The sequence below is a fragment of the Ictidomys tridecemlineatus genome, chromosome 4 (assembly GCF_052094955.1).
Source record: "Ictidomys tridecemlineatus isolate mIctTri1 chromosome 4, mIctTri1.hap1, whole genome shotgun sequence".
Classification (NCBI taxonomy): Eukaryota; Metazoa; Chordata; class Mammalia; order Rodentia; family Sciuridae; genus Ictidomys; species Ictidomys tridecemlineatus.
In genome coordinates, this window is record NC_135480.1 from 95082562 (window position 1) to 95098055 (window position 15494).

Consider the following 15494-nt stretch of genomic DNA (forward strand, 5'->3'; position numbering starts at 1 on the left):
AGATAAATAAGAACTAAAATTTCCTAGTGGCTCTGGGAACAGTTAACTCTCAATCATTAGCATAGAATTAAAAATTAAATTCTGAAACCTAAAGAAAGTGAAAAATCATGAAATATTCTCAATCTCCATTAAGGTATACAACTTTAGTTCTGCCTAGGTTATATTCAAAATTATGAGTATAATTCCCATTTTATATATATTTAATCTAAACAAAAATACCATAACAAATATATAGTCCACATTAAATAAGATCTTTAAAATACCACTATAATTCAACTATTTTTGTATCTTTTAATTTTTTTTTTGCAAAGTGCTATGTGATACTATCAAATAAGTAAAATAATTTTCATGAAGGCTGACCTTAAACTGGATTAGCTTCCCCTGCTGTCTAGGTACCTAGCACATATTTTCTGCTAGAATTCTGTGAGAGTATTGTATTTGTCTTCTTCACAACAGTTAATACTAATTAATTCTTAATTTTTTGGAATAAAGACTGAAGAAACCAGTGGGGGGAAGGATGTGTATGCATGCATGTATGTGTCCCCAAATATCTAGTATGTGTTTGAAGAAATGTAGCAAAGGATGCATAGAATATAGAGTCAAAGAGAACCAGAAATGAGTCTGAATTCTTGGCTCTTCCAGTTAGTGATTAAGTGATCCTGAGGAAAAGGAAAATGTTCATTTTTACATGTAAAGAGGTAATAATAATAATAATATCAACCTTGGGCTGGCATTGTGGTTCAGTGGTAGCGTGCTCCTCTAGCAAGCGCGAGGCCCTGGGTTCGATCCTCAGCACCACATAAAAACAAATAAAAGTGTTGTGTCCAACTACAGCTAAAAAATAAATATATTTTAAAACAATAATAATATCAAACTCACTGTGTTGTGACCATTAGATGAGATGACCTGTAAGGAACTTACACAAGGCCTGCTTTTTAGTTTTTTTTTTTCAATCTTCTCCACTATCTCTCATTTCTTATCTTTTTTATCTCATGACTGAAAAATAAAATTTTAAAAAATAGGAAAATAAGCTTTAATATTAAATGGAAATGCTTTCATTAAAGGGGTAAATCTCAAAGTGTGATGAGTTACTAAAGCCATGCTCACCCAGGTGTCTACATCCTGATTATAATATATAATCAAATTTGGCTTGTTTCAACTATTAAAATGTCTCATAATATTTTCCCTTAATCATATCTTCAGTTACCACCTGTGAAAAGAAAAATTACCACTGAAGGTCTATTTTGTAATTTCAACAAAATATGGAACAAAAATATGTGAGCAAAGTTAATTAACCCTTTGCAGGTAAATAAAAGGTAATTCGGTTTACCATAATGTCTCTCTCTACAAGTATAGATGAAGAGGTATATGCCATGGTGATTCTGAGAATCTGAATCAGTGGTTTTCAAACAGAACTCTTTCTAAAACCAACTAGGAAAGGAATATCTTCAACTATCCACACAACTCTGCAATAGTTCTTGGAAACCTTGAAGAAGGCTTTCTTATGGAAGCTAAATTACTGAAACCAAAGCACTATTAGAAATTATGACTAGTATAGCAATTAGATAAGGCAAACCCAATTACTAGCTAAACAGTGAATTAAATTAGTTGAGATGGCCCTACTCTGTACAAGCACTATAAGCTTGACTTGATTTGCTTATTTATTTTGTTTCTGTGTTTGGGTAGATTTGAACCAGTTTGGTAAATTATTGTTTTCTAAAAAATTTTCTGTTTCCTATACACTTTCAAATTTTTTGGTGTAAAGGATTCATAATATTTTAAATTATCTTTTTTAAATTTTTTACATACATGACAATAGTGAAATGCATTACACTAATTATTACCCACTTACAGCAGAATTTTTCGTAACTATGTATACAAAGTATGTTCGTGCCAAATTATGCCATTATACATGTACTCTTTTTTTGCATTATAATTCTTAACACACATATATACCACAATTTTTCATTTTCTGTTTGTATATAAGGTATGTTGACACCAAATTCAAATCTTCATACATATATTTTGTATAATGATGACCATCACATTCCACCATCCTTCCTATTCCCCTTCCCCCTGCCTTTCCCTCCCACCCCTCTTCCCTATCTAGAAATAATCTTCTTCCCATGCTCTCCCTCCCTATCCCACTTTAAGACACCCCCCTTATATTAGAGAAAACATTCAGCATTTGTTCTTTGGGGATTGGCTAACTTCACTTAGCATAATCTTCTCTAACGCCATCCATTTACCTGCAAATGCCATGATTTTGTTCTTTTTTAGTGCTGAAAACAATCATGAAATTCATCTGGAAAAATAAGAGACCCAGAATAGCTAAAGCAATTCTAAGCAGGAAGAGTGAAACAGATGGTATGGATATACCAGACCTTAAACTATACTACAGAGCAGTAGTAACAAAAACAGCATGGTACTGGCACCAAAATAGGCAGGTGAACCAATGGTACAGAAAGAGGACACAGAGACTAACCCACAAATTTACAGCTATCTTATATTAGACAAAGGTGCCAAAAGTATGCACTGGAGAAATGATAGCATCTTCAACAAATGGTGCTGGGAAAACTGGAAATCCATGTGCAACAAAATGAAATTGAATCCCTATCTCTCACCATGCACAAAAGTTAACTCAAAATGGATCAAGGATCTAGGAATTAAACCAGAGACTCTGTATCTAATTGAAGAAAAAGTAGGCTCTATTCTTCATCACGTGGGGCTAGGCCCCAACTTCTTTAATAAGACGCCTATAGCACAAGAATTAAAACCAAGAATCAAAAAATGGGATGAATTCAAACTAAAAAGTTTTTTCTCGGCAAAAGAAATAATCTGTGAGGTGAACAGAGAGCCTACAACCTGGGAGCAAATTTTTACCCTCACACAACAAATAGAGCACTAATATCTAGGGTATATAAAGAACTCAACAAGCTAAGCACCAAGAAAATAAATAATCCAATTTAATCATCTTTTTAATCACTGCCATAGCTTAAGTTGTTACCCTTTTAATTTCTAATTATTTATGTATTTTTTAAATTAGTTAAGTTAAAGTGTTATGTATTTTAATGGTCTTTTTAAAAAAAACAACATTTGACTTTCTTATTCTCTATCATATTTTTTCTATTATTCATAACTGATTATTTATTACTTCTTCCTTCAAATTTAGTCATATTTTCCTACAAATTTCCTTCCCTTTTTCCCTTCATTTATTAATTTTCCCTTTTCTCTTTTCTGGTATATGTATTTAAAGATATAGCTATCCCTTGAAATTCTAATGTAGCTACATCTCATAAACTGTGTTGTATTTTCATTATTATTCAATTTTTTAGTTTTTTTAAAATTTCTATTCTGATTTCAAATGTGTCCCTTGAATTATTTGGAAGCATGTTTTTTAATTTCCAAAGTATGAAGTCTTTTTAAAATTAACTGTTGTTTATTTCTAACTTCATTATATTGAGAAAGAATCATAGTTTCTGTCATCTACTAAGTATAGTTTAAACAGAGGTATCTTTAGGTTAAAGTCTTCAGTTTGATCCCATTCACATATCCTACCCACTCTGCTCAGGTCCCCACCCAAGACACATATCTTGTTCCAATCAAGCCAGGGTAATCACCACTATCAAGTTTATTCCTATTTCTTTCAAGTTTATTCCTTTATTTTTAACTGACTGTCTTCTTTTCGCCATTAAGATACCTTGTGTGTAGCCCACTGTTTCTCATGTTCACTTTTTCCCAGGTGTATTATTTTTAAATTCTTAGAAATTTGTTTTGCCATCCCCTTAAGATTCTTTTTAGTTATTTTTTTTTTTTTTGCCTTATCTTTTGAGGGTTAGAGGTTTTGGTTTGCTTTTCATTTTGTTTTGTTTGTTTCTCTTGGATCTCTTACTCTCCTTTCTTCTCCTACTAATAGCCCAATTCTCTTGTTCTGTCTTTCTCTCTCACTTTACTTTGTTTTCCCCATTTTCTCCTCTTTTCTCATAAGTATCACCTGATACATCTCTTCTGCATTCTCTCTGTCCACATTTTGAACATTGTAACTTCCTCCTACCTTCCATTCTTTTCTCTTAATTAACTGTATTTTTACCATCTTTTAAAACTAATTAGTTTATATAACTCCTGCCCCCACCATTCATGTTGTTTTAATTATTACTGCTGTGGATGATATAGTTGACACCAGCTATTTGCTTCAGTGCCAGATCTAGTTCATGGTTTACTTATTGTTTTTGCTGTTGACAATTGCTAACACCACTATTTCTAGTTTGGGTGTGTGTGTGTGTGTGTGTGTGTGTGTGTGTGTGTGTGGTGATTAACACTGTAGATATCATAGTAGAAAACAAGTATTTATTTTAATGCTGTATATTATTTTCATTGGTTGTTGTTACTGTTTCTCTATGAAGTGCTAGGAATATACAGGGACACTACAAGTTCACAGGGTAGAGTCTCTTATACTGAATGAAACTCAACCAGAAGACAGTGCATCTTGCTCCACACACAAATTAACAACACTCAAATTTTAGATATACTTTAGTAGAAAGAATAGAGGAGATAAAAATCCAAACTAATGACCAGGAACCAAGTAGGAATGCTAGGAGTGAGTCCTTAGGTTCCACTCACAGGCCTCCACTGCTAAATCAAAAACACAAAGAATTAACACAAAGGCTGTGGATAACAGTCCTATGAGGGAGTGGATCACTCTAGGACACCTAGGCCTACACGTAAGAATGGAAAAGTAATCAACCCCAACTGATGCACAAAACCCAATACAGGAATACAAGAAATCTAAAAAAGCAAGGTAACACAACACCTCCTAAAGTTCACAATTCACCAGCAACTAACCCCAAAGATATTGAAGTGGATGAAATATAAAGAATTCAAAAGAAAGATTATAAAAATTATTAATGAATTCCAAGAAAAAACAGAAAGACAACTGAATGAATTAAGAATTATGGAGATTGAACAATACATTTTTAAATAATGAATCAGTAATAGAAGAAATCAGGAGAAATTTAAAAATTCTTAGAATCAAATGAGAATAATGATTCAACATACCAAAACCTCTGGGACACTATGAAGGCAATTCTAAGAAGATAGTTTACAGCAATAAGTGCCTAATTGGGATTTACAGAAAGATCCCCAATAAATAACCTAAAGATACATCTGAAGGTTCTTGAAAAAGAAGAACAAACAATTCCAAAACCAGTAGAAGGAAGGAAACAATATCAGAGCCCAAATTAATAAAATTGAGAATAAAAAACAACATTGGCAAAGAGTTGGTTCTTTGAAAAGATAAACAAGATAGGCCTTTAACCAAACTAACCAAAAGAAAAAGAAGATCCAAATTAATAAAATTAGAGATAAAAAAAGTAGAAATCACAACAGACATCACAGAAATCCAGAGGATCTTTAGGGACTATTTTGAAAACTTACACTCCAATAAATTGGAACACATAGAAGAAATGGACACATTCTGGATGCATATGACCTGCCAAAATTAAATCAAGAAGACATAGAAAACCTAAACAGATCAATAACTAGTAATGATATGGAAGCAATAATAAAAAGCTTTCCTACAAATAAAAGCCTAAATGGAATCTCAGCTGAATTCTATCAGACCTTTAAAGAAGAACTAATACCAATGCCCCTCAAATTATCTCATGAAATAGAACAGGATAGAACACTTTCAAATTCATTCTATGAAGCCAGTATCACATTCATACCAAAACAAGATAAGAACATATCAAGAAAAGAAAACTATAGACTGATATTCCTGATGAACTTAGATGCAAAAATCCTTGGTAAAATATTAGCAAATCATATTTAACAACATATAAAGAAGATTATACATCATGTCCAAGTTGGTTTTATCCATAGAGAAGCAAGGATGGTTTACCATACACAAATCAATAAATGTAATTCATAACTAGAATTAAGGACAAAAATCACTTAGCCATCTCAATAGATGCAGGAAAGCCTTTGACAAAATTCATCATCCATTTGTGATAAAAATACTGAAGGAACTAGAGATAGAAGGGATCTACCTCAACATTATAAAAGCTGTCTATAAAAACCCCAAAGCCAGCCTCATAATGAATGGAGAAAAACTGAAAGCATTTCCTTTAAAATCTGGAACAAGACAAGGATGTCCACTCTTACCACTCCTGTTTAATACAGCACTGGAAATTCTAGCCAAAGCAATTAGGCAAGAGAAAGAAATAAAAGGGATAAAAATAGGAAAAGAAGTCAAATTATCACTGTTTGCAAACAATATAATCCCATACTTACGCAATCTAAAAAGTTGCACCATAAGACTTCTAGAGCTAATAAATATAGCAGGAAGTTAAAAAACAATATACAAAAATCAATATTTTAGCTGGGCATGTCTGTAATCCCAGCATCTTGGGAGGCTGAGGTAGAAGAATCATGAGTTCAAAGCCAGCCTCAGCAATGGCAAGGCACTAGGCAATTCAGTGAGATCCTGTCTCTAAATAAAATACAAAATAGGGCTGTGAGTTGGCTTAGTGGTTGAATGCCCCTGAGTTCAATCTCCAGTACTGAAAAAAAATGTAACAGCTTCCTAGCAAAAAAAAAAAAAAAAAAAAAAAAAAAAAAAAAAACCTCAAATCAATTTTATTAATTTGGGCTCTGATATTGTTTTTTTCCTTCTACTGGTTTTGGAATTGGTTTGTTCTTCTTTTTTAAGAACCTTCAGATGTATCTTTGAGCTATTTATTTGGGATCTTTCTAAATCCCAATGTAGGCACTTATAGCTATAAACTTTCTTCTTAGAACTCCTTATAACCAAGGAGGTGACAGACCTCTACAATTAAAACCATAGAATGCTAAAAGAAATTGAAGAAGTTCTTAGAAAATAGAAAGACCTCCCATGTTCATGAATAGGCAGAATTAATATTGTTAAAATGGCCATACTACCAAAAGCAATATAAAGATTCAATGCAGTTCCCATCAAAATACCAATAACATTCTTCACAGAACTAGAAAAACAGTCCTAAAATTCATTTTGAAGAATAAAAGACCCATAATAGCCAAAGCAATTCTAAACCAAAAAAAGCAATACTGGAGGCATAACAATACCTAACTTCAAATTACACTACAGAGCAATGGTAACAAAAAGTGCATGGTACTGGCATAAAAACAGAATAGAAAACTCAGAGACAAACCCACACATTTCCAGTTATTTGATCCTTGACAAACCTGCCAAAAACATACACTGGAGAAAAGACAACCTTTTTAAAAAATGGAGCTGGGAAAACTGGTTATCCATATGTGAAAGAATGAGACTAGACCCTTATCTCTCACCCTGCACAAAAATACCAACTCAAAATAAATCAAAGATTTAGGAATTGGACCAGATACTCAGATACTATGCAGTCCCTAGAAGAAAACATAGGGTCAACACTACAGCATATAGGCACAGGCAATTACTTTCTCAAAAGTACCCCTAAAGCTCAGGAAATAATGCCAAGAGTTAATAAATGGGATGGCATCAAAATAAAAAGCTTCTACACAGCAAAGAAAACAATAAGGTAAAGAGAGAATCTACAGAATGGGAAAAAATATTTACTAGCTATTTTTCTGATGAAGTATTAATATCTACACTATAAAAAGAACTCAAAACCTAACACCAATAAACCCAAATAACCCTATTAATAAATGGGCAAACAAATTAGACACTTCTCAAAAGAAGAAATACAAATGGCTAACAAATATATGAAAAAATGTTCAATATCATTTACAATTAGGAAAATGCAAATCAAAACTACACAGAGATTGTATCTCACACTGGTCAGAATGGCAGTCAGCAAGAACACAATAATAAATGCTAGAGAGGATGTGGAGGAAAAGGAACACTTTTACACTGTTGGTGGAATTGTAAATTAGTACAAACACTATGGAAATCAGTATGGAGGTTCCTCAAAAGACTAGAACAACCATATGACCCAGCTATATCACTGCTAAGTATTTATCCTAAAAAACTAAAGTCATAATACTACAGCAATACATGCATACCCATGTTTATAGGAGTACATTTCATAACAGTCAAACTTTAGAACCAGCCTGGATGTCCATCAGCAGATGAATGGATAAGGAAAATGTGGAGTTATAGTTCACAATTGTGTATATATATACAATGGAATTATAGTCAGTCGCAAAGAAAAATGAAATTATGTCATTCGCAGAAAAATAGATGAAACTTGAGAACATTACGTTAAACAAATAAGGCAAACTCAGAAGGTCAAGGGTTTTCTTTCATATGTGGAAGCTAGAGAGGTAAAGGAAAAGAAAGGTGTGGAGATCTCATGAAAACTGAAGGGAGATCAGGAAAAGAAAGGGACCAGTGGGGATAGATAAGGGGAGAGAAAGGGGAGTACTAGGGAATGATATTGGCCAAATTATATTGTTATATTGTGTGCATGAACAAATATATAAACAAATTCTATCATTAGATACATATATAATGTACCAATAAAAATATGCAGATTAAAAATATAATTCTGAAATTTTTACATGCTTTTCATTTAAAGCTAATGTTAAGATTTTAAATTTAGAAATAGATTTGTGTAGATATTAGTTCCTTTATGTACTTTTCCCCACATTGTCTAATGTTTGTACCATTAACATATATTGCATTTATATTCAATGGAAAGACTTTTAGATTTTCAATATTCCTATTTGGATTGAAGTATTTCCTCCAATACTTTTTAGTCTATTTTCTTCTTCTTTTCCCCTCTCAAGAACATGTTCTGCTTATCATATAATAATAATGTTTTGAGAACTGATTTTATATTGTGTACATTATAAGTACTTTGCTTATATTCTTTGTTAATCTCCATATCAACCTTTGAAGTTACTGATTACTCTCATTTAACAGATGAGGAATCTAAAAGTGAAACATGTAAGTGGCCTATTCCAGGTCACACAGCTAAAATACCACAGACAAAGTTTGAGCCTGGGTCTATCTGATGCATAGCCAAAGTGCCATACTGCTATATCATACTGGTTTCAAGAGCTTCTTGATTCTCTGTGTGTTGGGATGACTGCCAGGCAACTAAGTAAAAGCCAGTGTGGGAATCAACTCAATACTCCTTTTAGACATCCTTAAAATTAAATTCAATAATTCAGTTTTCATACTATGGTGGACAATAGAAGACTTATTTTGTAATACAGATAGGGGCCTCTCTCTGTCTATGGAGAGATGGCCTTTATTTGTCAACTCTGACAAACTCTCATGTGTATTTCTAAAAAAAAAAAATAGGTATGTAATTACAGAAATAAACAGTGTCTCATGTTATTTTTGATGAATGTTTCAGTCACAAAATTTCAATCATAACCCAAGGAAGAAATGTAATTTTCATATGAGAAACAAGACTTAAGAAGAAAGGACCTTGCTTTTAAGTCTGGTGTTTATTCAAAGTTTATTTTTTTAATAACTGAAGATTAATTGGAGAGAAAGCTTACAATACATTGAAGAAATTTCAGACAGAGAAATTTGCATTGCATTTTTAACAGCAAATAGTACCTTAGATATCCCTCCTTGGTTTTCCTTTCCTCTCTTTAACTATATTTACCAACTAACCACAGATCAGAATTCCTCCATGCCTGTACACAGATGGTGGATAATCCATAGTCTTTTTTTTCTCTCATTTCAAAATTTTGAGAGAATTAAAGAAAAATTTTCTCTTGTTATAATAAAGTTAAAATAGCTACCATGCATCATATTAAGCAAGTTTGTACTATTTCCAATATTCACAACATTCCTCATAAAGGATAAATACAAGACTCAGAAAAGTGGTTCTCTGATTTACCCAAGATCATAAACCTCCAACCTAGAAATTAGTGATTACAGTTAGAGAGAGAAAAGGAGGAGCCAGGAGGTATAGTTAAGATAGTATTTATCATTAATCACACAACAGAATTGGAATCCAAACCCAAATGTATTTGACCTCACTAATTCATGTGGCCACTTATATTATTTGACTCTGAAAACCTAAAAAGAGAGAATTAAGTAATCTAACTCTTGAAGTGACACAAAAATTCATTAACCATCTATAAGACATTAAATGTATATATTATTCTAATTTTCTGGGATCAATTCTATTCCATAATTTATTTTTTCAGAAATAGTATAAATACAGATAATATAAATAAAATGTATGAATATAAGTAAATATCAAATATTAATAAATACACATTATGATTCCTTTAGATTATTATTTTAAGGATTAAATGATCAAAATGTCTTATAAATAGAAATTTCCATTAATGAAATCAATCAAAACAACCATGATTAGAAATGATAATTCTTTTGTTATGATGAAATTAACAGGTAAATTATTTGCCCCTACTAACAATGTAAATTGTAAGAATTTTCTCTTAACATTGACTGGTATTTGGCTTTTCTGATAGAGATTTCTTAGACTAATCCACATCTTTGTTCAGGTAACACAATTGTTTACTGTAGTTTTGTTATTCATTCCCAGGAAACATGTCCAGGAAGCAGAAATCAATCATATTTGAAACCTTTGTTCTAGCATTATATTCTAGAAAAATGGATTGTAATAAAAAAGGGCCTGAAGTCAAAGAGGAAAATGAATGAATATATTTTTTATTCTACTTTTATTTTTGAATCTTGAGACTAAATATTTTTCCTTTATATTAGAACTATATATATATACATACTTTGTATATATACTTATATATAGTATATTTTATATATAAACACACTTATATAAATATACAGAAAATATAATTTGCCTATTCTTCCCAGTAGTTACACAGACAATAACCATGTTGTGTTCATGGAAGACTTTAAGAACTAAACTTACCTAACTATTTAATTTCATTTTCTAAAACTTTTCTTTACTTGACTAATAATTATGTATTAGTACAATGTTCCATTCATACTTCATGACTCAATTCAATTCAAAAAAAATTCATTACACATCATAGACTAGGCATTGCTGAGCTCTAAGGAAAGATAAAAAGATGAGTAAGATTCTGAAAGAAACATGTAGCAACTAAGAAATAAAGCAAGAAGAGTAAGATGGATACCATAACCAAGAGCCAGAGTGCCATGTAATCATAGTATGGAAGCAATTAATTCCAATTGAGTACACTTGTAATGGAAAAATTAGAAAAGAAACTAATATTAAATACCTACAATGAAAATATCTTTATTGGTAGACATTATTCAGTCTCAACAAGTATTGTGAAACTTAGTTTTCAAAAAGTACTCTTAATTTTTTCCTTCAGTAACTGTGATATATGATGCCTAGAATTTAAGTAGATGGTAGAAATTGTCTCCCAAAATAAATAAAATTAAAATTTGGTAGGCTCATAAAAGGTAAGATCCATACAACTTGAACAGAATGAGGCAAAGCCCTATGCCCTTCCTCTCCTGTCTCTCAGTGGATCTCTCCTGATGTTTCTAGCTTCTTTTTAGTTTAGCCTTCAGCACTAGGGGAATCACATTGAGGAATTAGCAATGCAGCAGCTTGTCAGGCTTTGTGTGTGTGTGTGTGTGTGTGTGTGTGTGTGTACACATGCTTTCCTCTGTCTGAAGAGGTTTGTTTCTTCCCTATCTTTCCAACAACATCTGGCAGTTACTATATTCATGTTGAAGAATGGACATCACCTCTGGAGCATCTTTTCCTTGTCTCTACTCCCAATCCTTACACAATCTAGTCTGAATGAAAGGTTCCTGATTATCATTTCTTTAATTGCACCCTAAACTAACCTCATCATGGAGCATTTGAAATCATTGTCTTTTTCTCCACAAGTCTGAAGACACTTTACAGACAGGAATTGTTTCATTTGCCCACAGCATGGAAATGTCACATCAGAGGTGCTTATCATGGGTGGAAATATATCCTCCCCAAAAAGATATATTGAATTTCTAACCTTCAGTACCTCAGAATTGTGACCTAATTTGGAAGTAGAGTTGTTGCAGATTAAATTAGTTAAGATGAGATGATGTTGGTGTAGGGGGCCACATGGCTTTCCCTGGAATAGGGTGAGCTCCTACTCTGTATGACTGGAGTCCTCATAAGAAGATGGCCATGTGAAGAAAGAGACACAAAGAAGAAGGCACACTTGGAATTATGCAAACCAAGGAATATCACAGGTGGCCCGCAACTGCCAGCAACTACAAAAAAATAAAATAAAATAAACCCCCTAGGTTTCAGAGAGAACATTGCTCTGCACATCCTCCAGTACTGTGAGACAACGATTTTTTTTAATATTTATTTTTTAGTTGTAGTTGGACATAATACCTTTATTTCACTTATTTATTTTTATGTGGTGCTGAGGATCAAACCCAGGGTCTCTCATGTGCAAGGCAAGCTCTCTACCGCTGAGCCCCAGCTCCAGCCCAACAACTGTTGTTTAAGCCACTCTGTTACTTTGCTAAAGCAGTCATAGGAAAACAGCCCAGCACTCAATAAATTTGGATGAATATATGACTTAAAATTTTTCCCTGCCTATTACAAATCTGTACCTTATTCTTATTTCTTCTAGCCTTGATCTGAACTGTATTTCATTTTACCTATATTTGCCTGTTTTATAGTTTATATGTTAACAAATCTTCATACCTGCACTAACTTTGACTTTTACACTTAGAAAAACTTACTGGCAGATGTGCACTTCTTGACAACTAACACAGGAAAAGGAGAGATCGTAGAATAAGGCTTTGTTCCCAGATACAAGCAACTAAGAACCTGTTTTTCTTTTATCTAAACAGGTTGGCAGGAGTTTTTTTTTTAATTAATACATTACAGTTATACATATCCATGGATTCATTATGCCATATTCATCCATGCATATGACATAATTGATCAAACTCATTCCCCAGCATCTTCCCTTTCTCTTCCGTCCTCCCTCCCCTTCAATCTGCTTGTTCTGCTGATTTTCTATTATTATTATTATCACTATCATTATTATTAATATTATTATTATTTTAATTAGTGTGTTGTATCTAGATATATATGAGGGGATTCATTGTGGTACATTTGTACTTGGACATAGCATAATTTGGAAGATTTTATTCCCCATCTTTACTGTAGACTTAGGTCATGGTATACTGTTTTGAGTTTGTCAATCCCATTATCTTGCTGCCATTTAGTGGCAATTTAGCCTGGTGGTCAATAGCTTAGACATTGTCAGATGGGCTGCAATCAAATCCAGTCTGCCATTTAATAGCTGGGTTAAGTTGTTTAACCTTCCTTCAGTTTACTTTCCTCACCTGTAAATTGGAGTAACAGTAGTATCAAATTTCTGAATTGTTAGAAGAAAATAATGATATGTCTATAAAGTTCTTAGTGTAGTTTGTATAGCAAGGTATTAATAAAAGTTAGTTAACATGTGTAGAAAAAAGCCTCCATTTAAGAACAAACCCAAGTTATTTCACAAAGCAAAATCCTCTGGAATAAAAACTGGATTGCGCTACAAATGAAAAAAAAATAGAAATCTATTATGGGAAAAAGCATTTTAAAGTTTTGCCAATACCAGGGGAAAAAAAGGGGGAAGAATTCCACTGTCCTCAGGCACAAGGCTTTATTGAAAGACTTACCATGTTTCCCCCCTTTTAAATAGGCTAAAAAAAGAGATGAGATTCTCCAACTCTTAAGAAAACAAAGAGAAGAAAGGATCACGGTAAGACTGAGAGTGAAGCATTCAAATAAATCTATCTGTAGGATGAGCTGCATCAAGTTTTCAGAGGACTTGTAATGGATCCCTTGAATCTAGATGCCTGTGGTCTAGAGCCTTCTGTATATTGAAGAGAAGCAGGATATAGAGATAGAAATTAAATAATCTGGCAATCCTTAATAAACCAAAGTTATCTCCAGAGTTTGCAACTCCCCTGGCATAAGAAATGAGATGTTATTATCAGTAGAATCTTTTGTTCACATATTATGATGCTATACAATATTGACATAGGCTATGGCAGTGCTAATATTTGTTTACAATAATTGATCTTTCCTAGATCATAAAAAATAAATGCTAAATGATAATAATCTTTATAAAAGTAATAATGATACACTATAAACTTACAGAGGCACAAACACACACTACTTAATCAACCTCAAATTCCTGTATATGGAACATTTCTGACCTGATATTTTCCAGATTTTAGAAGCTTGTCTTTATGAACTCTGTGATTATTTTTACCTTAGGTTCTTTTCAAGTTGAGTATATTTTGGTCAGTGCAAAAAATAAAATTTTTCTATCTGATTTTTGTTTTGTTTTAGAAAGAACTCATTTCCCTTCCTTATAAACCCAAGCCCAAAGAACACAAAGCAAAGTAAGTTTACTTCTGGCAAAAAATATTCTCATCTTTTTACTTATGGTCTAGAGAAGCACTTCTTTTTTCTTACTTTGTCCCATACCTTAACATCTTCTAAAAACCCATCCACACTATGTTAGGGTTTTCTTTCCCTGAATAAACTTTCTTCTCCTTGTAGATATTAAAGCCTTTGTGCCCGCTTGTATAGTTGTGGAACATGGAAGGATAAGTTTGTGCTAACTGGAAAGCAGATTGCATTCTCTGCACACACTCTCTGTCCTTTCCTTCTCATCCTGGACTGTTGAGTTCACCTACCACCATGCTCTCCCAACTCCACCTGCCCCTACCCCACTCACCCTGCCATCTTTAGTGTACCAGCCGATTTTAGATAGCCAGCTCTAATCCCACCAGTCTCCTGTTTAAGTTGCTAAAACTAAGTTCATATAGAAAAGACTTTAACTTCTCAGTGATGGTTAATAACTTTATCCCTGAAGAAATGTTAGAATGGATCGGGAACATGTTCTAGAGGAGTTTGAAGGAAATCAGCTATCAGTTAATCATTATAGCACCCCTAATTTTTTTAACTCTCCATATTTGTATTAGGACTGAAAACCAATGTGGCTAACTCAACGTTAAAAGAAATATTTATTTTTCATATTATATTCAGGGGAGAAAAGCTGGCTTAATCTTTTTTCTCTTTTGCCTATGGGAAGGCAGAATCTTGTCAAGACTAGAGAGGGATTTGATTTACTGGGACCTGACTACCACTCTTATATGAAAGGTGTTGTAATGTAGCCATAGTATAGAAAAATAGTTTATGACTGAAATAGTAATAAGACTGAAGAAAATTTTTCATCAGCTCCTAAGTTTAGTGTAAAGTACATAATGTTAGGTTTACACCTTTGAATCCCACCATATAGTTATTGGTGTTAAACAATACAGATAAATAGTTTTCAAAGTAAAGAAAAAAAGAAAAAGTTGTAATTCTTACCTCACTGATCTTGAGGCTGACTCCCTTTACTGTTATCAACATAATAGCCTTGAAGAAGAATAAATATGTCTATACATTTTTAAAAAATCTTTTAATCACCCGGCTGAGCCTGGCAAAGTGGTATATGCCTCTAATCCCTGCAGTTCAGTAGGCTGAGGCAGGAGGATCACAAATTCAAAGCCAGCCTTAACAATTTAT

The 15494-nt window shown here is 32.8% G+C and overlaps 1 protein-coding gene across 1 annotated transcript in view; it reads left to right on the top strand.

The window, feature by feature from the left end:
* Hoatz (HOATZ cilia and flagella associated protein) overlaps positions 1-15494 on the top strand; it is a 33460-nt gene that overhangs the window by 16168 nt on the left and 1798 nt on the right. The window contains exons 5-6 of the mRNA XM_040285180.2: positions 13615-13674; positions 14271-14323. Of these exons, the coding sequence (XP_040141114.2) occupies positions 13615-13674; positions 14271-14323 (113 nt within the window). The remainder of the gene's footprint in view (positions 1-13614; positions 13675-14270; positions 14324-15494) is intronic.